The 23,028-nt window shown below is 50.6% G+C and overlaps 1 protein-coding gene and 1 long non-coding RNA gene across 3 annotated transcripts; one reads left to right on the forward strand and one right to left on the reverse strand.

The window, feature by feature from the left end:
- Positions 1-31: 31 nt before the first annotated feature.
- On the reverse strand, positions 32-22,294 carry KDM8 (lysine demethylase 8). Of its 2 annotated transcripts, none has more exons than XM_027526521.1 (8): positions 22,145-22,294; positions 9,838-10,333; positions 8,464-8,630; positions 7,294-7,426; positions 5,303-5,347; positions 1,895-2,044; positions 986-1,078; positions 32-910 (listed from the first exon to the last, which is right to left on the reverse strand). In XM_027526521.1, the coding sequence occupies exons 2-8, from the start codon at positions 10,303-10,305 to the stop codon at positions 746-748; spliced, it is 1,221 nt and encodes a 406-aa protein (XP_027382322.1). In that variant the 5' UTR covers positions 10,306-10,333; positions 22,145-22,294; the 3' UTR covers positions 32-745. The 2 variants fall into 2 exon arrangements, with proteins under 2 accessions (XP_027382322.1, XP_027382323.1); XM_027526522.1 differs by lacking the exon at positions 22,145-22,294 and adding an exon at positions 21,846-21,943.
- Positions 1,031-2,526, forward strand: LOC113883151. The gene is made up of 2 exons (XR_003508580.1): positions 1,031-1,108; positions 1,305-2,526. It is a non-coding gene; the product is annotated as an uncharacterized LOC113883151 (long non-coding RNA).
- Positions 22,295-23,028: the final 734 nt, after the last annotated feature.

The following is a 23,028-nucleotide window of genomic DNA, read 5'->3' on the forward strand; positions in this document are numbered from 1 at the left end:
TGATACCCCTGCCCCCAGCATCCTCACCTGGTCAAAACTCAAAACCAATGTTTTATACAAACGAAACAAATGTGTTTATGTGAAGTCTGAAGCCTCCGTCTCTCCTGACCTAAAACCCTCTTTGGAGAGTAGTGACCCCTGGGTAATGGAGACAGCAAGGCACAGGAGGGGAGCCTACCAGACGTTCTCTTTCTTGACTGGAAACCAGTTGGTGGGAGGGTGCAGAGTGGAAAATCCACCAAGCGAGTGGGGGTGAGCACATCTCTGAAGGCAGGTTACACTTGGGTAACAAAGAGAGAAACCACCCCAGACTCCCCACCACCCAGCAGAGGCCTGAGCTGGGTCCCCGCCCCTGTGACTGGGCCACGGCCACCGTGCTCCAGAGCCCGCACCATGCCCCATCCCTGGAGTCCTCTGTGGCGAGGGCCAGCGCTGCCCTGTGTTCCAGATGGAGACGCACACAGCGGAGCTGCCTGCCCCAAACCACACAGCAGTTCAGCGATGGGGCCGGGCCTGAATCCAGGCAGCCCACCTCGGAGCCCAGGAGCGTCCATGCGTTGTGGACCTGGACTGTCCTCCTGGGGGCCTGCCTGCCTGCCTCCGCCACCCACAGTGGCCGGGCCACCCCTGGGCCTGCGTGTCTCTGACGAAGGTGTCCTCAGGCAGCTGGTCCCTGGGCCAGGCACAGTGTGAAGGATGTGTGTGACCACGAGCACGTTCTGCGTGCCCGGCCCCCTGCTCTCGGCTACGACCACCAGAAGCTGACGGAGAAGCTCAGGTCCAGGGCCCGCACGTAATGCCAATGCTTCACCGGGATGAAGAGGACCTCGCCCGGGGACAGGACGCAGGACAGGAAGGGGGCCTCAGCAAACCTGGGGAACTTCTCCAGGTCAGGATTCTCCACGTCGACCTGAGAAAGCAAAGGGAGTCACCCGTCTGGTTTCAAGAGACAGGGTGGGGGTCCCACCGGGTCCCCCAGGCCCACCTGGCTCGTGTTGTGAAGAAGGTGTGTGTCATGGGGGTACAGCGCCTCCGACTCCTGCGGGGAGTACAGCCGGATGTACTTCCTGCCCATCACCTGCAGGGAAGAGACCCCCTCCATGAGCAGGTGCCCGCTGTCCCCGCGCACGCCCTCCCCGCCCAGGCTGCCCCACTCCCAGCATTCGTGTTAGGTCGCGTGCCTTTGCTACTGTCCTGAACAGTCAGTACGCACTTGGGTGTGGCCACTGCTGTTTAAGTGCTTTATGTTAGCTAATCCTCGCCATGACCAAGGTGGTTTATCATCCCCTCGCCCCGTTTTACAGGTGAGGATGTGGAGGCACAGAGAGGCCGAGCTGCCCACGTTCGCAAAGCTAAGAGGGGACAGCTGTCTTCATACCAGGTGGTCTGGCTCCCAGCCTCTCTGCCGCGCCCGGGGAATGGGCCCTGGGCTGGAAGAACACTCTGGCTTGTCAAACCTCTCTGCCTATGACGGAAGGTTTTATAACAGATGTCCCCCCGCCAGGCCCCTCCCCTTATAACACACGCAGGCTCCCCTGTCTGCGTCCCAGGAAAACCGCCCAGTGGCTGAGCAGCTTCCCTGTATTTGGAGAGGGTTCTGGCAGAAGCCAGCCCAGCTCTGATGGACAGCAGGCGGGCGGCAGCCGTGGGGGCACTTGCCCCGTGCTGAGATGGCACCCCGGCCCTGCTCTGCCTGCGTGAGGCGTCTGATGGGATCCCAGATGATGCAGGAGTCTGGAAGCAGCCCCTCGCCTCCCTGAGGCCCAGTGCCTTGTCTCTGGTTTCACTTTGGTCCACGCCCCCGTCTGTGGTTCATCTCCGTGGTGTTTAAACATGGAAAATGTGTGGCTGGGCCAGGAGGAGGGGGAAGGCCGAGGTTCTGAGCAGCTCCAACCTGGGCTAGGAAGTTCTGCTGGGGATCCTGGTGGAGTGGGGAGACGGTGCCTTGTGGACCAAACCAGGCGTTGATGGTGATCTCCTCTTCCTCCCCGTCGCCCAGGCAGCAGTAATCGGGGATGCTGATGTCCTGCTTCAGCTCCGGGATCTGACAAAGCAGATGACGTGGGTTAAGGCCAGGCCTGTGCGACTCAGCAGCCTAGATGTCAACCGCCTCTTAACCAGAAGGCCAATACCGTCATCTTGTGTAATATGACGCTAGCCACATTTTACTGCATAGGAATTAAAAAATCAGTTTTAAAAAGTAAATATATAATTACTAGGGAAGGGTTATAATTTTCAGATTTCTTTCCATGTCACATGCATTTTATCTTTATTTCCTTTTTTAAAAAACCTGACACCACTACTTTGTCTTAAAAATAAACCAGCTTACCATTTTCTAAAGCTATCACATTTTAGAAAGTCAAAGAAAAAAAGATGGGACTAAGTATTTATTTATCAAATCTCTGGAGAGGAAGGTTTTCCCAAAATTTACTGATGGTAAAGCAATCACAATCAGTACATTTAAGGTAAATGAAAGTAAGTGTATTAATATAAAATAAGTGTATTCCAATAAAATGGAAAACATCTGAACTGTGGTAAATGATGGTTAACGTAGAGCATTCATATAAAATAATAGGGATCCCAATAGGTAAAGTTACACAAATAAGCAAAGGACAAAGATCATACATAAAAAGGCTTTCAGTCCCATCAGCAAAGAAATACAAATTAAATACTGTCATCATTTCCTACTAATCAAATGAGCAAAGACAGAAGAAGTGATAACACCCAGTGGTGCTGAGGGTGTGGTGAAGTGGGCAGCCCCATGCCAGGCTGCGGGTGGCCTCAAGTGATCATGTGTGGACATCTTAAAGCCGTGCAGACCTTGACCAGTTGGAAGTGAGCTTGTGCTGTGCCTTTGTGTGGAGGTGTCCTGGGATGGGGGTGTCCTCCAGGAGGACTGACGCTGGGGCTCCGGGGGAGGTGGGGGGCAGGCAGGCAAGGCTGCACGAGCAGGTGGGTGGGCTCACCGGCCCCAGCATCATCAGTGAACATCTCTAATGAGATAAGAGTCTCCCTCGGCTTATGGTGGGGTTGCGTCCCAATAAGCCCATGGTAGTTTGAAAATATCAGAAGCTGAGAACAGAACATCATACCTGCGCCTAGCCTGGCTTAAACGTGCTCAGAACACTTCCGTTAGCCTACAGCTGGGCAAAAGCATCAAAGGCAAAGTCTATTTTATAATGGAGTGTTGACTGATATCACCCAATGTATTGGATACCGTACTGAAAGTGAAAACCAGAATGTCATCCAGGTCCAGAGTGGCTGGAAGTGTATCTGTTGCTTACCGGTGTGACTGTGTGATGGACTGCCTTGAGGGACTGGGAGACCCAGCCCAGCATCACACAGTATGGTAAACATACCACTAAGTCCAGGAAGAGAACACAATTCAAAATCCAAAGTACAGTTTCTACTGATGCCTATCACTTTGGTACACCATGAAGTTGAATAATCATAATTTGGGGACTCTACTTTAAAACAGCAAGTACCCTTGTGTAGCCCCCTCGTGTCTTCCTATCCCCCACACCCACCCTACTTTCCGACCAGACTGAATGCAGCTGGGGCTCCGTGGCCAGGGCTGGTGAGGAATCCAGCGCCCAGAGGGAGGGGCCGGAGCTGCCTTCTACAGGTCTGGTCAGGAAGTGGTTTCAGCCAGTGTGAGTGGTTTCCTCTGAGACTCTGGTTCTTTCCAAACGAGGCCAATCTACCGTAGCCCTGCTGAACCCCAACTGACAAGACTGCCTGCTATGCTGGCAAGTGCTCAGGGACTCTGGGAAATTAAACATAGAATCAAGTTTGGTCCCCAAAATGTTGCAAAGGGGACCCACTCTGCTAGTTTAATCAGGGATCTTCAGAGTGAGCTCTCCAGGTCTGAAGGGACACCTGCAGGCGGATTGGCCATTCCTTTAGTGCACACATCACTAGGGAAGGCTGGAATGCTCTCCCTGCGGGGAGCTTGGGCTGTTTTGCATGTAAAAAAGCTGCTGTGTTCACTGCTTTGCGCTGACGGAGAAGTTCATGACCTGAGGTGCCTTGTCCTGTGGGTGGGTGGCGGGGGCGGGGGGGGGGGGGTGGGTGGTGGTCCTCAAGCTACATGCAGGATCCCCAAGGCCTCTGGGAAGCACCTGCTTCTCCCCTGCCAGGCTCACTGTCACCACACAGTTTCTGGCTGGGATTACACCAGACCCCGGCCGTGTGGGATGCTGGGAAGCTGACTGGTCCCTGGTGACATCATCGGGATTCCTGAGAGGTGACTGGTTGGCCAGATGATGTAATAGGAGGCACAGGCCAAGGATTCAGAGACCCTAAGAGGAGAAACTGTTCCAGGTGGGGCTAGACTTGAAGGCAGGCCTAGCACAAAATATTCTGAAACATGGGGTCACTGGGAGGAAAGTCAGTAAGAGGTTTTGGGGCAAAAGGTTTTGGGTGGGAGACCTTGAGCTTGGTGGAGAAGGCCCCAGAAGCCGTGCAGAAGCCAGCCGGGCGTCCCTTCTGTGCTGCATGGCGGCCCCAGGGCTCTGGTTGCTCAGACTGTCCCCATGGTAGTTGGAACAACAGAGGAGAAAACAAACCTCTGGGGGCCTAAGACAAAAACGGCTTCAAAGCCTTTGTCCATCTTAAAAATAATCATGTCTTTGCCTTCTTCTCCTCAATGTGCTTCCTTGTATTCTAGTCAAATGGCAATTAGCTGCTCCAGGACAGGGAGCCAAGCTGAGAGCTGAGCCCTGATACGATGGAGGCCAGGGGATGGGACAGGCCAGTCTCTTGAGACCACACAGCAGAGGCCTGATCAACTCAAATCCCCCTTTCCCTCATTTAGCAAGAGAGGACGGGGAAAGGACCCATGAGTCCTTACATGGGGAGGCCTGGGCAAGAGACCATAGCTCACCTGGCCCCATCACCGCCTCCCCCCTTTGGACCTGCAGCTCCCAGAGGCTGGCAGAGTCCCAGCTGGGGCTAGGGGTCAAGATCAGCAGGAACTCACTTGTTCTGGGTCAGGTTGGAGCCTGCCACCCTCACCTGGCTCTCAGAACCAGTTCTGACCACACTCGGGCTTCCGACTCATCCCCTGGGGGCCACCCAGAGGTGGTCTCCTCATCCCTTGCCCAGTCCCGGGGCCTGGCCTGCCCCCTGCTGCCTGCTGGTGAGAAGGGCACCAGGTGAGTGCCCCCTGCTCAGAGCAGGGGCAGGACCAGGAGGAAGCAACTGAGGCTACTACCCCTTTCCTGCCCCCGGGGCTGGTGCCCCAGAAGGGAGGTGGGAGAAGGTGAGCGGGTGAAGGATGGAGGGGCGTGGTCTGACTTACCTGGTCGAAGAGCTGGTGCTGAGCAAGGTACCCGATGTCCTTCGGCTGCTCCATGGGAGAAAAACCAGAGGGGACACAGAAAGCCCTGTTAGTTGTGAGAGAGAGGCCCCTGGAGCTGCCAGTTCAGCTGGCTCTCAGCATCCGGCCCGTGGCAACCACCCAAGAGCCCTCCTCTTCAACCCACTTAGTCCCCCTCCTCTGACCCCAGGGCCAATGTCATCCCTCGCCAGCCAGCAGGAATGGGCTGATGGGGGCACTTAGGATCTGGCACTGCCTGTGCTACAGAGGTGGACCTGAGTAAGTCACCCGGGGCCCCGGGGCTCACTTTCCATGAAATGTGAAGGGGCTGCGCACACATAAGGATTTTTTAAAAATAAAAATGGAATCATACAATATGCATTACTTTGAAGTCTGCTTTTCAATTTAATGACACATTGTGACTATCTCTTTAAGTGGATACTTGCATATGTGGCTCATTCTTTTGATGGATGCATGCTTTATAGACAGGATGCATCATCATCCATTCAACCATCCCCCACCTGGTAGACATTCACGTGGTTCTACCATGGTGTTTCAGTAAACAGTTGAATGCACGAGTGTGTGCGTGCTGAGTCGCTTCAGTTGTGTCCGGCTCTTTGCCACCCCATGGGCTGTAGCCTGCCAGGCTCCTCTGTCCATGGGATTCTTGAGGCAAGAATACTGGAGTGGGGTGCCATGCCCTTCTCCAGGGGATCTTTCCAACCCGTGTCTCTTATGTCTCCTGCATTGGCAGGCGGTTCTTTACCACTAGCGCCACTTGGAAAGCCCGAACAGCCGAATGCTCTGGTCCTTCTGTGTACATGCCTTCAAAAGTAGAACAGTGCGCTCGAGGAGCACACGCATTACACACATTTTAGATCTTAACAGCTTCTGCCAGGCTGTTTTCCCAACACTACAGCATTTATACCCTCGCCAGCTGTTAATGGGAGTGCCCACTTTCCCACATCTCTGACCACACAGGAGATGATCATTTTGTGAAAAATTCTGCCGAGCAGACGAAAGAAAAGATCAGTGCTTTTCAAACCGGGCTCCTGGATGCTGAGGGATTCTCTGAATATGCCTGAGGGCTTCTGCAAGGGTCAGATGGGGGCAGGTTAGATGCCATGCTGGGCGCCACTGACCCCAAGAGTGGCCAGAGCGGCCAACAGGTATCAGGAAGAGGAAGACAACCCAAGGTCCTCACTGTTAAGAAACGACAAAATGGAAGACAATCTGGCAGTTCCTCAAAAGGTTACACACAGCGTGGCCACCTGATCCAGCAATCCCACTCCGCATACAGACCTAAAAGTGGACTCACACGTCCACGCACAAACGTGCGTGTGAATGTTCATAGCATTTTTCATACCAGCTGAAAAGTGGACACAACCCAAATGGCCATCCACTGAGGAACGGATAAACAAGATGTGGTCTATCCATCAAAGGGATAGTATTTGGCCATAAAAAGGTATGTGCTATGACAGAGATCCTGGAAAACATTATGCTAAATGAAGGAAGCCAGACACAGAAGGTCACGTGTTGTATGATTCCAACTATGTGAAATATCCAGAATTGGCAAATCCACAGAAACAGAAAGCAGATTCATGGTTGCCTGGGGATAGGTGGGGAGGAGATACGGGAAGTGACTGCTCATGAGCATGCGGTTTCTTTAGGGTGATGAGAATGTTCTGGAATTACAAATCAGTGATGGTTGCACCATCTTGTAAATATACCAAAAAGCACTGAATTGTAACTCAAAAATAAACAAAACCCTCCAAAAAACAAAAGGACCTGAAATGGGGACCCATACATCCTGCCTTCCTTGATTTGGCCAGCCTACTGACCACAGGCCATTCAAGTATGATTTCTTGACTCCTCCAAAACCTCCCCTGGTGACATATGGAAGTTATTCTGCCCACACATGTAATGCGTTGCCTGCCTCCGGAGTATTAGTGGGGTGCAGTTGAACGACACACCTCTTCCCTGATGTACTTGCTGATGAACTCGTTGACCGTCATGAGCGTCTGGGACCACTCCTCGTCCGTGTACCTGGACCCGACCTCCACGGGGACGGTGCGGCAGCCAGCGACTTCCTGGATGTACTCCAGACTATTTGGAAGACAGGGGTCAGCATTGCCATCGTTATGCTAAGACCTGCTGGGCGCCCTGCTAAACGTGCTTCACGCTGGGCTCCTTTCATTGGCACAAAAGCTCACAAGGTGGAGGGAGACCCCACTTCACTGCAGAGGAGATGCAGGTGCGAAGAGCTGAGGTCACTTGCCCGCCTGGCACTGGGTAGCTGTTTGCAGATAAAACTGATGAATCTGGTTCTTGCTGGGCAGCTCTATTTTCCAGCTGGCCTAGCCTCCTAACTTCTCTCTCGCATGCCTTGTCACAAGCAGAGAGACCTTATTTGGGCCAGTGGTGGACAGTACAGGGTGGTGAGGTGCCTGGTGAGTCCTCAGCTCTGGTGGCCAGGTGCCATGTCCAGCCCTGCCTGTCACCCACCAGGGGGCCCATGGCAAGTTTCTTCACCTCTCTGAGCCCTTGTTCCTCGTCTATAAAACGTAGGTGACGACAGTGCCCATCCCGTCAGGGAAAACAATAACTCCCACAAAGCCACCGCCAAGACTCAGGCTGGCTCCGTCACCTGCCTGAGACACGCCTCCTCGTTTCAAGGCCACCATCCAGCTGCCTGATCTGACGCCTCCACCATGAACCTGGGGAGGGACTCAAAGCAGCCATGAGGAGACAGCAAACCCAAGAGCCCGCGGAGAGGGGGTGGGGCTGTCTTGGGTTCTTATTTCTACTTTCAAGCCTCGGGGACCCCTGAGAAAGTTCACAGAATTCCTGAGATCCTGCAAAATGGCATAATACAGTTAACACTGGACTGCCATGATGCAGTCATGAAAAACTGCTTAGGGCAAGCAGACTGCAGCTGGTAAGGACCTTATAATCTCTGGCACTGCTTCAGAGGACTGTGCCTTCCATGTAGGTTTAACCCCTCAGCAGTCTGTCCCACTTAACCGGCAGTTAAGCGTCTATGAGGCTGTGTTCTCTTGGGGGGTCATGGAAGGAGGAATTTGGGAGTCTTTGGGGATGCTAAGTTGGGAAGAAGAACCCTGCAGCCCTCGGCAGACACCCACCTCCACTTCTTCATGCACGGCCAGTGGTTGGCCACACCTTCCAAAATCACAGGCCTCCCTGGAACCAAAAAATGCTTCTTGAAATACTGGAGGGATGGACAGTGAAGCCGGGGCACTGTTCTTTCTGTCGTCACGTCTGGAATTGGCACGTGGTCATTCCTCGCTTTCTGTTCAGAAAAGCAAGATGGAGACAACCACAGAAAGGTCAGAATTTGAGGCATTTCACCAGGAATTTGCATCAATGCTAGGAGAGTGGAGGTGTGCTTAGGAACGATAGCAACAGTTAACCTTTATTATCAGTATTACTGTGGAGCTGGAGAAGACTCCTAAGAGTTCCCCAGACCACACGGAGATCAAACCAGTTAATCCTAAAGGATATCAACACTGAATATTCATTGGAAGGACTGACGCTGAAGCTGACGCTCCAATACTCTGTCCACTTGATGGGAAGAGCTGACTCATTGGAAAAGACCCTGATGCTGGGAAAGACTGAAGGCAGGAGGAGAAGGGGGCGACAGAGGATGAGATGGTTTGATGGCATCAACCAACTCAATGGACATGAGTTTGAGCAAACTCCGGGAGATGGTGAAGGACAGGGAAGCCTGGCGTGCTGCAGTCCATGGGGTTGCAAACAGCTGGACATGACTGAGCCATTGGCCACAACCCTGAGGATCTGTGGGGTATTCTCTGGCACGTGCCCTTAAACACCAGCGAGGACATAAGTGTTAATTACTCAGTCGTGTCAGACTCTTTGCAACCCCATGGACTAAAGCCCGCCAGACTCCTCTGTCCATGGGATTCTCCAGGGAAGAATACTGGAATGGGTTGCCATTCCCTTCTCCAGGGAATCTTCCCAACCCAGGGATCTAACCCAGGTCTCCCACATTGCAGGCAGATTCTTTACCACTGAGTCACCAGGGAAGCCCACGAGGACATAGGCAAGTATCTAAAGGGCAGGACCAATCAGTCACACAAGTTGTAGCATCTCATCCAAACTCGGCCACACAGAGACAGAGGCAGCCAGAAAAGTGTGTGACACTTCCACCAAGGGGCCAGAAAGAAGTTGAACGAGACAGGCTCCTGTTGGATATAGGGCTCGGCCACACCAACCCTCTGAGTCCTTTTTCTCAGGAACCACAAAGCTCCCACCCTCCCTCTCTCCCCAAGGGGCACGGCTTTTGCACAAGCTGGAAAAAAAAAAAAATTAAGGAAAGAGGTTGCTCTGTTTCCAAACTTATGCAGATGCCATTTTTCAACAGGGGTCAGCACGCCAGGGGGTTTCCCCCCAGGGGAGAGCTGACCCGTGACTTCTAGGAAAATAGGGCTGATGGATTTTGTTGGGCGTGGTCACTGGCTGCCCCGACCCCCCCATGCCTTTGTGCCGGGCGGCTCCTGGCTCGGGCCGGGGGCAGGCCTCTTTCCGGACAGCAGGTACTTCTGGAGGACGGCGGCGACTTTGAGGAGGATGTCTCCGAGGATGGCCGCCCCCATCAGCAGGCCCATGTCGCAGGCTTTCAGGGCGGCAGCCACGGAGGCGGCGTCCCCGGGCGGCTCGCATAGACACACGGCCTTCAGGAGGCAGCCGAAGGCGTACACCCGCCGCCAGTCCTTGTCCACGTGCTGCCAGGGCCCCGTATTGAGCTTCTCCCACGAGTAGTCCAGGAGCACCTCGCAGGTCTGCAGACACTCGCGCCGCTGGCCCCCGAGGAAGAGCTCGGCGGCTTCCTGCAGCAGCATCAGCACGCTGCCCTCCACCTTCTCTCCCAGCTCCAGCTTCAGCTCCTCTTTCGTGTGGGGCAGGAGGGCCTGGAGGGTCTCCCAGAGCGTGCTGGGCCCCGCCATCGGGCCAGGCAGCTCAGTCTGATAGGTGCTAGAGGGAAAAATATATATATATGAACAAATATATACATATATATAAATATATATATATATATAAAACAAGCCCATCTATATATCTATATAGATAGCTTCCCAGGTGGCGCTAGTGGTAAAGAACCCACCTGCCAAGGCGGAAGATGTCAGAGACATGGGTTTGATCCCTGGGTTGGGAAGATCCCCTGGAGGAGGGCATGGCAACTCACTCCAGTATTCTTCCCTGGAGAATCCCATGGACAGAGGAACCTGGCAGGGTTGCAGGGTTGCAAAGAGCCAGACACAACTGAAGCGACTTAGCATGCACACACAGGGAAAACTAAGTTACAGCAAAACATCACGTTCTATGCCTATACACCCGTGGTTCTGTATTTTCAAAAAATAAGGCTGGAGGGAAGAAAGCTAGGTGTGTGATGACATCCAGTGGCCAGAATGTCAACCACTGAGATTTTTCAAAAACCCAAATGAACTTTTTGGCCAACCCAATATATATAAAGAATTTTCCTAGATAAAGAGACCTAGAGACCATACCCAGACCTGGTCCCCTACAGGTTCCCAAGGCTTCCCTACTTGTCCCGTGTAATGTACACCTTATCTGCATTGATTCTTCAGCAGTGGTCTTTTCCTGTGAGGGCAGGGTCCCCATCTGTCTGGGGTCACCAGTGTATCTTCAGAGCCTGGCATAATACTAGGCACACAGTGGTCACTGGACCCATGTTTGTTCAGAGAGGAACATGTACTGTCCTTGTCTGGAATGCCTCCAACACCCCTTCTCTCTGGCAAACTCCTATCCAACCTTTAAGGCCCATCTTAAATGATTCCCTATGTGAAGTGAGCCAAGATTCCCTGACAGTGTTTTGGGTTTGAACAGCCCTTGAGTTTCTTGCAGTCAGGCTCATAGTAGGCACTAAATTCAGACTACTGAAGGAATGATACCTTAACCGTCTCAGGAAGAAACCTGGAAATACATAAATCCTATACAAAAAGGTTTATCACAGTTGATGCCTTTAGTAATTTTAGCCTGGACATTATCTACAGATGGCAGTCCAGTCTCCAGGAATAATTACTAATAGGTGAATAGTCTACTGCTCACAACTTACGGTTATCTATTTGCATTACTATGTTGTAGGTGATGGCTTCCCAGGTGGCTCAGTGGTAGAGAATCTGCCTGCCAACACAGGAGACACAAAGGATGCCGGTTCGATTCCTGGGCTGAGAAGATCTCCTGGAGAAGGCAGGGCACCCCACTCCACTATTCTTGCCTGGGAAATCCCAAGGACAGAAAAGCCTGGCGGGCTACAGTCCATGGGGTTGCGAAGAGTTGGACGCGACTGAGCATGCACACAAGTTGTAGGTGTTATACTAACAGCTGTCATATCCCTATCACATTTGAAACTAAGAAATAAGGACCATCATGCTTTTGCAGAGACTGCTGTATGCTGGGGGTCAACAAACTTTTCCTGTGCAGATATCAAATATTTTAGGCTTTGCAGGCCATACAGTCACTGCTGCTGCTGCTCTGTTGCTGTAGCACGAAAGCAGCTTTACAGCGTGTACACAAATGGCTATGGTGTGTCCCAATGAAACGTGATTTACAAAAACAAACTCTGGCTTAAAGTTCGCCACAGTCCGTTCCATCTTCTTCCTGGGCACACAGTTAGACCTCATTTCTCTGTCTCACTTGCAGTTAGATGTGAGCATGACACCACGTTCCAGCTAATGCATGGAACGGGGCATGGAAGGGTCCAGGCCTGGTCCATAAACACTTCCTATACGATCCTCCACACTACCCCTACCCACTGACTGGAAGGGAAGGACTCTGAGGCCCCAGGGGATGGCAGAGCCGCAAGACAGCCCCCTAACTAGGAATGTCCATGCTGGAATGCTTCGTGAGCAAAAAATAAACTTGTGTTTAGCCACTACAGTGCTGATGCCTGCAGTAACAGTTATCCTGCCCTGACTGATCAGTAACTTCCTTCTGGTGCAGAGGAAAGAGAGCCAGAGAACACAGCGGGCATTTGTTGAGTTTTGGTGGCTTGAAATCTTTTCTCTTTCTTAACAACACATCTCCATTTCCTTTTGAGAGATTCCATCATGCCCCCTGAGTTCAGTGTGGTGGGATGTTGCCAAGGGGTGGGTATGGGACCCAAGCTAGTCAATGAGTTGCCTCTTTTGAATGTAAACTTTAAGAAGATCAACTAGACCAGAGACAGCTGACATTTCATTCTTCCTAGTGGCAGCTTCTGGACCAGATTGCTCTTGCTAGGGTCTCACAATCATGGTCTACAAGTCCTAGGATGCAGAACCATTTTAGTTCTTGTCTTTTCCAAGTACAGTTCTCCAGCTTTTTGTCTATTCCATGGGCTCCAACAGCCTTCCAAGAAATTTCCTGTTGCTTATGTCAGCCAGGGTTGGTTTCTGAGGTTCATAATGAAAGAACCCTTCACACTCAGGAGCCACTGGTAGATGGATGGTGAAGGCAAGAATGAAGATTTGCCTGTGATAAAGCCCCATCAGATGCTTCACTTCTTGTGACAGAAGAAAGCCAGTCACCCTCTGGCAGAAGAGAGCCCAGGGATCCTTGCTTGCTATTATGAATCCCCCATCTAATCCCCCTTCTCTTGAATATGGGCAGGACCTGTAATTTGAGTGGTAGGCAGAATAATGTCCCCCAAAGATGTCCACGTCCTAAACCCCAGAACCTGTGAGGATGTTACCTAACATGGCAAAAGGAACTTTGCAGATGTGACTAAGAATAAGGGATTATCCTGGGTTATCTGGCTGGGCCCAACCTAACACTGAAGTCCTTGACATGATCCTTCCTGGCTAAAGTAAGGGTCAGAGGGAAATGTGATTACAGAATTGTCAGAGAGATGCAGTGTTGCTTTGAAGACGGAGGAAGGGAGTCCCAAGCCAGGGAACATGGGCAGTCTCTAAAAGGCGGAAAAGGCAAGGAAACAGATTCTCCCCTAGAGCCTTCAGAAGAGGATGAAGCCCTCCTGAGACCTTGATTTTGATTCCATGTTGCACTTTTGGCCTACAGAACTGTAAGCTAATAAATTGCTTAAATATTGCTTTAAGTCACCAAGTTTGTGATAATTAGTTACATCAACAATAGAAAACTATTAATACATGCCTCCGACCAACAGCTGTGTAGGTCTGGTGTGTGTTAAGTGTGCTGGACTCTCAGTCATGTCTGACTCTTTGCGACTCCATGGACTGTGGCCTGCCAGGCTCCTCTGTCCATAGAATTCTCCAAGAAGAATACTGGAGTGGATAGCTGTTCCCTTCTCCAGGGGATCTTCCCAACCAGGGGATGGAACCCAGGTCTCTTGCATTGCAGGCACATTCTTTACCATCTGAGCCATGTGTAGCTATTAACTTTTTGGCCTAAGAGATGAGATGTCATTTCTGGGACCAGGTTCCATAAGACTGGAACATTCATTTTGCTGGCAGACTCTCTCTACTGCCTTCTTGGTTTGCATGCACTGATGAGCAAGTGGCCCTGCTGTAGGGGCCCATATGACAAAGAACGCAGGGTGGCTTAGAACAACAGCAAACTAGGAACTGAGGGCCCTCCTGGAATCCAACAGCCCTTCAGGAACTGAATTTTCCCAACAACCACAGGTGCTTAGTGAAGTAGGAAATGGTAACCCACTCCAGTACTTGTGACTGGAGAAGTCTATGGACAGAGGAGCCTGGCCGGCTATAGTCCATTAGGTCACAGAGTTGAACCCGACTGAGTGACTGAGCATGCATGCATACAGGTGCTTAGATCTTTGCTCAGTTGAACCTTCAGATAAGAGCTCAGCATTGACACCGTAATTGGAGTCTTGAGAGAGATCCTGATGCAGGAAAAAACCAGCTAGCCATGCCCAGACTCCCAACCTGCAGAAATTGAGATAAGAAACATGTGTTGTTTTAAGCCACTAAATTTATGGTGATTTGTTACACAGTAATAGATAATAAGGCAAAAGGAGAAGACAGCGGGAGAGGATGAGATGGTTGGATGGCATCACTAACTCAATGGACATGAACTTGGGGCAAACTCCAGGAGATGGTGAGGGACAGGGAGGCCTGGCGTGCTGCAGTCCATGGGGTCACAAAGAGTCAGACACGACTTAGTGACTGAACAATAGAAGATAATAAACACTTCTACCAGATTTCCTGGACACCTTGGGACTCTATCTATAACTCAGAGAGAACAGGAAGACAGACATGGCTCCCTTCGGCCCTAATGTGTGTGAAGAGGTCAGCAGTAGATAGAGAAGCAAACTTGCATGAAGGATGCTAGAGATATGGCCCCTGAAGGTGCGCCAGGCAAGCCATTCCTATTTCTGGCCCCATTCCAGCTCACTTCCTACCAGCTCAGGAATATTTGGTATTCAGCAGGTAGAATCCATAAGAGTATTATATGAATTGCCTCATCCCCTCCCCTAAATGATGACCCTACAAAGCTGATAACGTACATGAAGTGTTTACTGTAAGCCAGGAACGCTCCAAGTACTTTATATATACTCAGTTCTTACAGAAACTCTGAGAAAAGTATTATCACCTCCATCTTACAGATAAGGAAGCTGCAGCAGAGAAGTTAAATGACTTCCTAAAGCAATTCAGCTAGTTTAAGAGGTGGAGCAGAAATTTCAAACTCAGGCAGGACTTCCCTGGTGGTCCAGTGGTTAAGAATCCACCTGCCAGTGCAGGGGACACCAGTTCAATCCCTGGTCCGTGAAGATCCCCTATGCCTCGGGGCAACTAAGCCTGTGCACCACAACCATGAACCTGTGCTCTAGAAACCACACTCTGCAACAAGAGATGCCACCTGAATGCGAATCCCAAGCGCTGCTTGGGATTAACCCAAGAGAGTAACCCCTGCTCTCTGCAACTAGGAAAAGCCTGCACGCAGCAAGGACAACTTAGCACAGCCAACATAAATAAATATAAAAAAAAAAAAACCCAAACCTCAGTCTAGTCCCCCAATCCATGATCTTATAGATGAGGGAACAGAGCCACAAGACCACGAGCCAACACATGGTGAAGCCAGACATCTGGGTTAATTCCATTTTTCTTTTTGGGCGCACCATGGAGCATGTGGGATCTTAGTTCCCAGGCCAGGGATTGAACCCATGGCCCCTGTGATGGAAGCATGGAGTCCTAACCACTGGGCCGCCGGGGAATTCCCTAGGTTAACTCTGAAGAAAACTCTGAGGAATTATTATTATCCTCATTCTACAGATGAGAAAATCCTATCACTTCCCATAAGAGAAGGGTGAACCTTTCCCACTTGTTACTGTTTTTGAGGGACCTCATCCTGGTCCTGTGCAAAAGTAAGAGCAGTCTATTATGGTTTCCCTAGCATCCCCGTCTAATTTTGTTCCTCACAATATTGGGAAGTGAACAGGGATATATGTGGTCATTTCCCCTGAAACCCCACCCTCCTATTTTGCTGATGAGGAAACTAAAGTCCAGGAGAAAAAACGAAGTGACTCAACCAAAACACCACAGTCAATCAAGGGCACAGAGACAGGACTTAAAACTTCTGGTCAACCTCCATGCCCTTTTCCTCTGTACCACATCAATGCTCCATGGTTTGTCTGTCTTTTGGGCCTCGTCATGCAGCTTGCAGATCTTAGCTCCCCAGCTAAGACTGAACCCGCGCTCCTGCAGTGAAAGCGCCAAGTCCAAGCTTCTGGATCACCAGGGAATCTCCAATGCTGCCTGCTTTGTGTACATTATCTAACATATCCCTCGCAATTCTACAATGTAAGGTTTTACAGGTGAGTGAAATGAGATTTGAGAAAATAAGCAATTTGTCCTAAACTTTATAGCAAGTGGCAGTGTGTACCCAGAACACGCTTTGTGTTCAGGCATAAGGACTGTGTCAGCTTTTGGAGCTCTGGATCCCACTTCAAGCCTTGGTTCACAGTGGTTATCCTTCCCAGCTGGCTTACTGCATGACAGGACTCGGACAGCCTGAGTGGCCTGGCCCAAGCCTGCCAGGATGATTCCTATCTCTAGCTCCTAGAAGATCCTTAAACAAATTGCGTTGGCCTCGTTAATAGCAATCTTAGAAGAGTTTCACAGTGCAGCTTTCCAGCGCTGGTGGTCTTATCCACCAGCCACACACAGAAGAGCACGTGGACCCACCAACTGGGTGGCCTCAGGGCTCATCTCCCTGAGTGTCTCACATAAGTCTTATAAAGCAATTTTTTTTCAAGTGGCAAAACCATGAGTAATTTTAATTTTCTTCTTTCTTTTCTGCTTCCATATTTAAAATTTTTTTATTTGCTTTTGATTCAAGGATAATTGCTTTACAATATTGTGTTAGTTTCTGCCATACAGGGGGGCTTCCCTGATAGCTCAGTTGGTAAAGAATCCACCTGCTATGCAGGAGACCCTGGTTCGATTCTCCAGGAAGTTCCCCTGGAGAATGGATAGGCTACCCACTCCAGTATTCTGGCCTGGAGAATTCCATGGACTGTATAGTCCATGGGGTTGCAAAGAGTCGGACAGGACTGAGCGCCTTTCACTGCCATACAGCAACATGAATCAGCCACAGCTATACATACGTCCCCTCCCTCTTGAACCCCCCTGCTCCCTCCCCCTCCCCTCATCCCACCCCTCTAGGTTGTCGCAGAGCACTGGTTTGAGCTCCCTGAGTCGTATTTGAAAAATCTCATCTTGGGTGTGGAAAGACCTCAGAGGCCTCATATTCTGGCTTCTCACAAAGGTCTATAAAAAGGTCTCCCAGAAGACCACTTATTTGCCTTAATGGAAAAACGGCTTCTACTGGGCCTATGTACCAGCTCTGTAAATTGGTCTTTTGTGGCCTTATTAAATAGCCTCCCAGAGGGTTTCAAATGACCTATAAACTAGTTCCCTGGGATGCAGAATTTTAACCTTTGCAAACCGGCCTCCCCAGGTACCTTGCAGAGCTCACACAGGCCTGACAAAACCAGCCTTCAAGGTGCCCTCATGTGCTGCTTTGCAAAATGGCTTCCCCAGGTGGTCTTGCATTTGGTTTCCATAAATACAAACGAAAGGTGGCAGAATGGCTGCTTTGCCAACTGGTTGTGGGAGAGCCTCAGGTGGATGGCCACATGGGCCACCCTTCTGAGAGGGAGGGCCCCAAGATGGCTGTACAAAACAGCCTCCTCTTGGCCACATTAAATAGCCAGAGTAATTTACTTTGGATCCAGAGTTCCTCAGCAAATGTCTTACAACCAGGCCTTCAGAATCTTATGCTGACACCGCACGACACAGCCTTTCAGAGGTGGGAGCTTCAGGATAGCTGAGTTCGTTTTCAAAATAGTTTTATAGGTTGCCTCTGTATGAGTCACTGAAATGGCCCTGCAGGTCTCATGATTGACCTTAAACACTAGCCTCCCAGAGAGCCTTACGAGGGCACCACGTGGCAGCCACAGTGAGGTGCCATGCTGACCACCATCTGTGTGTGTGCATACGTGTGCGTTAAGTCACTTCAATCCTGTCCAACTCTTTGCGACCCCACGGACCATAGCCTGCCAGGCTCCTCTGTCCATGGGATTCTCCAGGCATGAATACTGGAGTGGGTTGCCATGCCCTCCTCATGGGGATCTTCCCGATGCAGGGAGTGAACTCCCGTCTCTTCCATCTCTTGCCTTGGCAGGCGGGTTCTTTACCACTAGCACCTCCTGGGAGTAGTCTTATACACGACTTGGTCCCACAGGCCTCCCAGAACATTTCCTGATTTGGCTTTTTAAATAGTTGCCACTTCAAACAGCCTTCAGGGGAGGAGTCACATTCTATTATATAAATCTCTTCCAAAGTGGTCTCATGATCTGCTTTAAAAACTGGCTTCTTTACATATTGGGCTCTTGTGTCAGGGCCAGAGGAGGCCTGGACTTTGTCTTAGCTTTACAAATCTATCTTCTGTGATTCCTGTTAGCCATCTGAAATGGGCTTAGAGAAGAAAGGCCCCTCCCTGGCTGTATGAAACAGTCATCCAGAGGAGCTGGCCTTACGAGGCTGTAAGCAGCAGCTTTCACATGACCAGTTGATACAGCCTTTCAGTGAAGGTCAGGAATAGGCTACATGACACTGCTTTTCTGAATGGCCTCACTTTGGTGCATGTGTGCTAAGTCACTTCAGTCGTGTCTGACTCTTTGCAACCCTGTGAACTGTAGCCCACCAGGCTCCTCTGTCCATGGGATTCTCCAGGCAAGAATACTGGAGTGGGTTGCCATGCCCTCCTCCAGGGAATCTTCCCAATCCAGGGATCATACATGCATCTCTTACATCTCCTGCACTGGCAGGCAGGTTCTTTACCAGTAGCACCACTGGGAAGCCCCCATTCAGGCCTCACATCCAGGCTTTACAAATCAGGCTTCCAGCATTCCCCATTGGTCTGACAGAAAGGTTTCTTGACAATTGTTACCAAGCAATTTTCTGGAGAAGGGTATCAGCCCGAATAGCCTCATGGCCTGGCTTTGCTGATTTGCTTCCCAGAGTTCCTCACTGAATTTCCTTTTTAATAAAAGGTTGTAGTAAATGAAGGGGCCTTCCAGAGGAGGGAATCAGGGTAAATTGTATGAACAATCAGAGTGGGACTGTGGACTGGCCTTTACACTGCCCACCTGCCCACCCCCCACACCTGACCAAGAGCTCCACATAAAAGGGATAAGCATGTTGCACAAACAGCCTCTGGTCATCAGCTATAGGTCGGTTAACCACAGAATTTACCATACAAACCAGGATGCCAGGCAGTGCTGAGTTGCTCAGTCATGTTCAACTCTTTTGTGACCTCATGGACTGTAGCCTACCAGGCTCCTCTGTCCGTGGAATGTCCCAAGCAAGAATACTGGAGTGGGTTGCCATTTCCTACTCCAGGGGATCTTTCCAACCCAGGGTTCAAACCTGAGGCTCCCATGTCTCCTGCACTGGCAGGTGGATTCTTCACCTGGGAAGCAGAATGCTATATATATAAGCCTTTTATTGATAAGCCTAAGCTTGGTAAAATATACATTTATTTTTCTCTTTCAAAATTGTTTATTCTCATCATTTTCTCTGTTCTTTACTGCTTGGGACTGTCATTTCTGCATGTAGGAATTTCACCTTACACAAGTCGAATACTGGAAGTGCTGAATACTGGAAGTAGCTTTCAGGGACAAGTCATAAACTGGCATTATTCCAGGCAAATTGAGACCCACAGTCCCCCAAATCATCCGTTCAGTTCAGTTCAGTTCAGTCGCTCAGTCATGTCCGACTCTTTGCAATCCCATGGACTGCAGCATGCCAGGCCTCCCTGTCCATCACCAACTCCTGGAGTTTACCTAAACTAATGTCCACTGAGTCCGTGATGCCATCCAACCAGCTCATTCTCTGTCATCCCCTTTTCCTCCCGCTTTCAATCTTTCCCAGCATCAGGGTCTTTTCAAATAGTCAGTTCTTCGCATCAGGTGGCCAGAGTATTGGAGTTTCAGCTTCAGCATCAATCCTTCCAATGAATATTCAGGACTGATTTCCTTTAGGATGGACTGGTTGAATCTCCTTGCTGTCCAAGGGACTCTCAAGAGTCTTCTCCAACACCACGGTTCAAAAACATCAATTCTTCGGCACTTATCTTTCTTTATAGTCCAACTCTCACATCCATACATGACTACTGGAAACACCATAGCTTTGACTAGATGGACCTTTGTTGGCAAAGTAATGTCTCTGCTTTTTAATAAGCTGTCTAGGTCAAAATTTTTCTTCCAAGGAGCAAGTGTCTTTTAACTTAATGACTGCAGTCACCATCAGCAGTGATTTTGGAGCCCAAGAAAATAAAGTCTGTCACTGTTTCCACTGTTTCCCCATCTATTTGCCATGAAGTGATGTGACCAGATGCCATGATCTTAGTTTTCTGAATGTTGCCATATGAAAAAGCCCGAGTGGCCTTGTAAATTCACCTTAAAATCAGTCTCCCTGGGATTAACTGGTATTGGCCTTAAAAGATGTCTTGTTGGTTACAGACGGCTGTTTTTTGAAAGGGGTGAGGGTAGAGGTGAATTGCCTTTTATAAAAGGTTGTATTAAATGAACGAACCTTCCAGAGAATGTTCCTGTGTCCTAGCTTTGTAAACTGACCTCCCAGAGCACCACCTGTCTGCATTGGCCTCTCCATGTAAGACAGCTTTCATGGGAAGGTCGGTACCGGCTGCATAGAACTGCTCTTCTCAGTGTACTGTCTTGACTTCTTCAATAAAGGTCTGTTTGCTGACATATGAAATAATCTTGAAAAGGCAGGGGTGGTACTGGGGGGGTTGTCAGAAAAAGACTGTATGAGATAGCCTCTCAAAGTGACTTTTGTCTTGGCTGTACAGACCACTCTAAAGTGAACTTCAAAACAGCTTCTTGCTGGTCACATAAAACACCAAGGAGCCAAGTACAGGCTGTATACAACCAACGGCCTAACTCGGGTCATGAGCTTCATGAATTCACATCCAGATGGAGTACATCATTGGAAGGTGGTGTCTGGTTGGCTGTTAGACAACAACCCAAGTGGGTTCCTGTCAGCTCTAAAATAAAGCCTTCAAGGAAGCCACTGCAGTCATCCCAGAATTCTCATAAATTATCTTTAAGGCTCTGAAGTGCTTCTCGGAATATATCAGCTTCAATCAAGCTTTCTGGGAACAGGCTGCTCAGTTCTGTAAAGTGCAGAAAGGCTTGGGCTGGAGCCGGCTGGTGTGATCTGAACACCTGCCCTGACTTGCTCTAACCCTGCTAAGCACCAGGACTTATCTTTGCTGGATTCCGAGGGCGCATAATGCGACACCTATGCTCAGAGTTAACCCCTATTGAGTCAGACACCCCCTTCCTCCAGGCGGCCACATGCACAGGCCCCATCGGGTCCTCCAGGAAGGGTGGGCTGGACGGGATCTATGTATCCCCACCATGCCTCCACTGGGAAGTTTCACACCTTTTCCCTTCCCAGCCTCTCCCGGGACTTTATTTCCCTCGGTCTGCATTCGGGGCCCGATGGTTCAAGCCTGCTCAGTCTTCCTAGTTCTAGATCAACAAAGGGTAACTGGCCAGGCAGAGATGGGCGGCATGCACCTGCTGGTACAACCACTGCGAAGCGTAGGGGCCTTCGAGTCGCATCAGTGAAAGCCGCTCAGTCATGTCCAACTCTTTGCGACCCTGTGGACTCTACAATCCATGGAATTCTCCAGGCCAGAATACTGGAGTGGGGTGCCTTTCCCTTCCCCTCCAACGGATCTTCCCAACTCAGGGATCGAACCCAGGTCTCCCCCATTGCTGGAGGATTCTTTACCAGCTGAGCCACCAGGGAAGCCCAAGAATACTGGAGTGGGTAGCCTATCCCTTCTCCAGGGGATCTTCCCGACCTAGGAATCGAACCCCGGTCTCCTGCATTGCAGGCGGATTCTTGACCCGCTGAGCTATCAGACAAGCCCTGAGCTACGAACCAACCAGACACCAAAAACCGCGCAAGCGCACAACAACCTGGTCGTACGCAAGCGCAAAAAGCAATACCTGTCATAAGGAGAGCACTACGCACGCGCGGGACCTAGGCCCTCTCCTCGGCGGCTCTGGAGAGTCAATCGGCTAAACTGCGTTCTCAGAGCGCATGCGCCGCCCCGGTTTTCCCCTCCCCAAGGCCCTGCTGAGTTTCGGGCTTTGAAGGGCTGCCCCCGGGCTTTCCAAGGCGCACGCGCGGGACAGTCCCTGCCCGCTTTCCATCTACATCCGACGCCTGCGCAGTCCTCCCCCTTAGTCCGGCCTCCGCTTCTAAGGAGGCAGAGCTGCCCACTCCTCTCGAGTTGCTCACCTACCTGGCTCAGATTTGGACGGTATCGACTCGCCGGAGGACGGCGACAATTTGTACTTTGAAAACCGAACGCTCCAGCCCTCTTCGAGTAGTCAGAGGCTTGCCGGAGTATCGATCACTCGCAGCTCGATTGCCCACCAAGGCATGCCTAGCGAAGCGCCGAGTGATCGATGCCGTGGCCCTGCCCCGCCCATTTTAGAGGCGGGAGGGTGGAGCTATGGCCTAGGGTTGTTGGGCCTTTCCCTTGGTTTCTCCTCTGTGGCGTGGGGACACGTGCGATTACTTCTGTAACGGTAACTTCGTATACAAAGCAGTTTCTCACCCACATTTTATCAGTCAGTCCTCTTTTTACAGAGAGATGAATCAAGGTAAACCAGTCCATCCTAAAGGAAATCAATCCTCAATATTAATTAGAAGGACTGATGTTGAAGCCGAAGCTCCAGTACTTTGGCCACCTGATGCGAAGAACCGGTTCATTAGAAAAGACCCTGATGCTGGGAAAGATTTAAGGCAGGAGGAAGAGGGAATGACAGAGGATGAGATGGTTGGATGGCATCACCGACTGGATGGACATGAGTTTGAGCAAGTTCCTGGAGAGGGTGAAGGACAGGGAAGCCTGGCGTGCTGCAGTTCATGGGCTTGCAAAGAGTCGGGCACTACTGACCAACTGAACAACAGCAGAATCAAGGTTCAGTGAAATAAAGTGGCCAAATATTTGTACTTCAGGAAAGTCGCAGATGCTGACTTTTCAAAGTTCACCCCCAAGTGCTGCATCCATGGCCTGTGGAAGTGAAGAGGACCAAGGTGTCAGTGTGGAGTGGCATGCAGGGGGTCAGAGCCTTCACTTCTGCCACTGCTGCCTTGATGTTGGGTGGTGTGGGCATCACC

Source organism: Bos indicus x Bos taurus, chromosome 25, assembly GCF_003369695.1.
Source record: "Bos indicus x Bos taurus breed Angus x Brahman F1 hybrid chromosome 25, Bos_hybrid_MaternalHap_v2.0, whole genome shotgun sequence".
Lineage (NCBI taxonomy): Eukaryota > Metazoa > Chordata > Mammalia > Artiodactyla > Bovidae > Bos > Bos indicus x Bos taurus.

Excerpts from the sequence above, each read along its gene's own strand:
- KDM8 (XM_027526521.1), bottom strand. The coding sequence starts at position 10,305 with ATGGCGGGGCCCAGCACGCTCTGGGAGACCCTCCAGGCCCTCCTGCCC. Across the intron at positions 8,631-9,837 it reads AGGAGCCGCCCGGCACAAAG|AAAGCGAGGAATGACCACGT; the intron begins GCATGGGGGGGT and ends TTTTCTGAACAG. Across the intron at positions 7,427-8,463 it reads CCGTGCATGAAGAAGTGGAG|TCTGGAGTACATCCAGGAAG; the intron begins GTGGGTGTCTGC and ends TCTTCCAAATAG.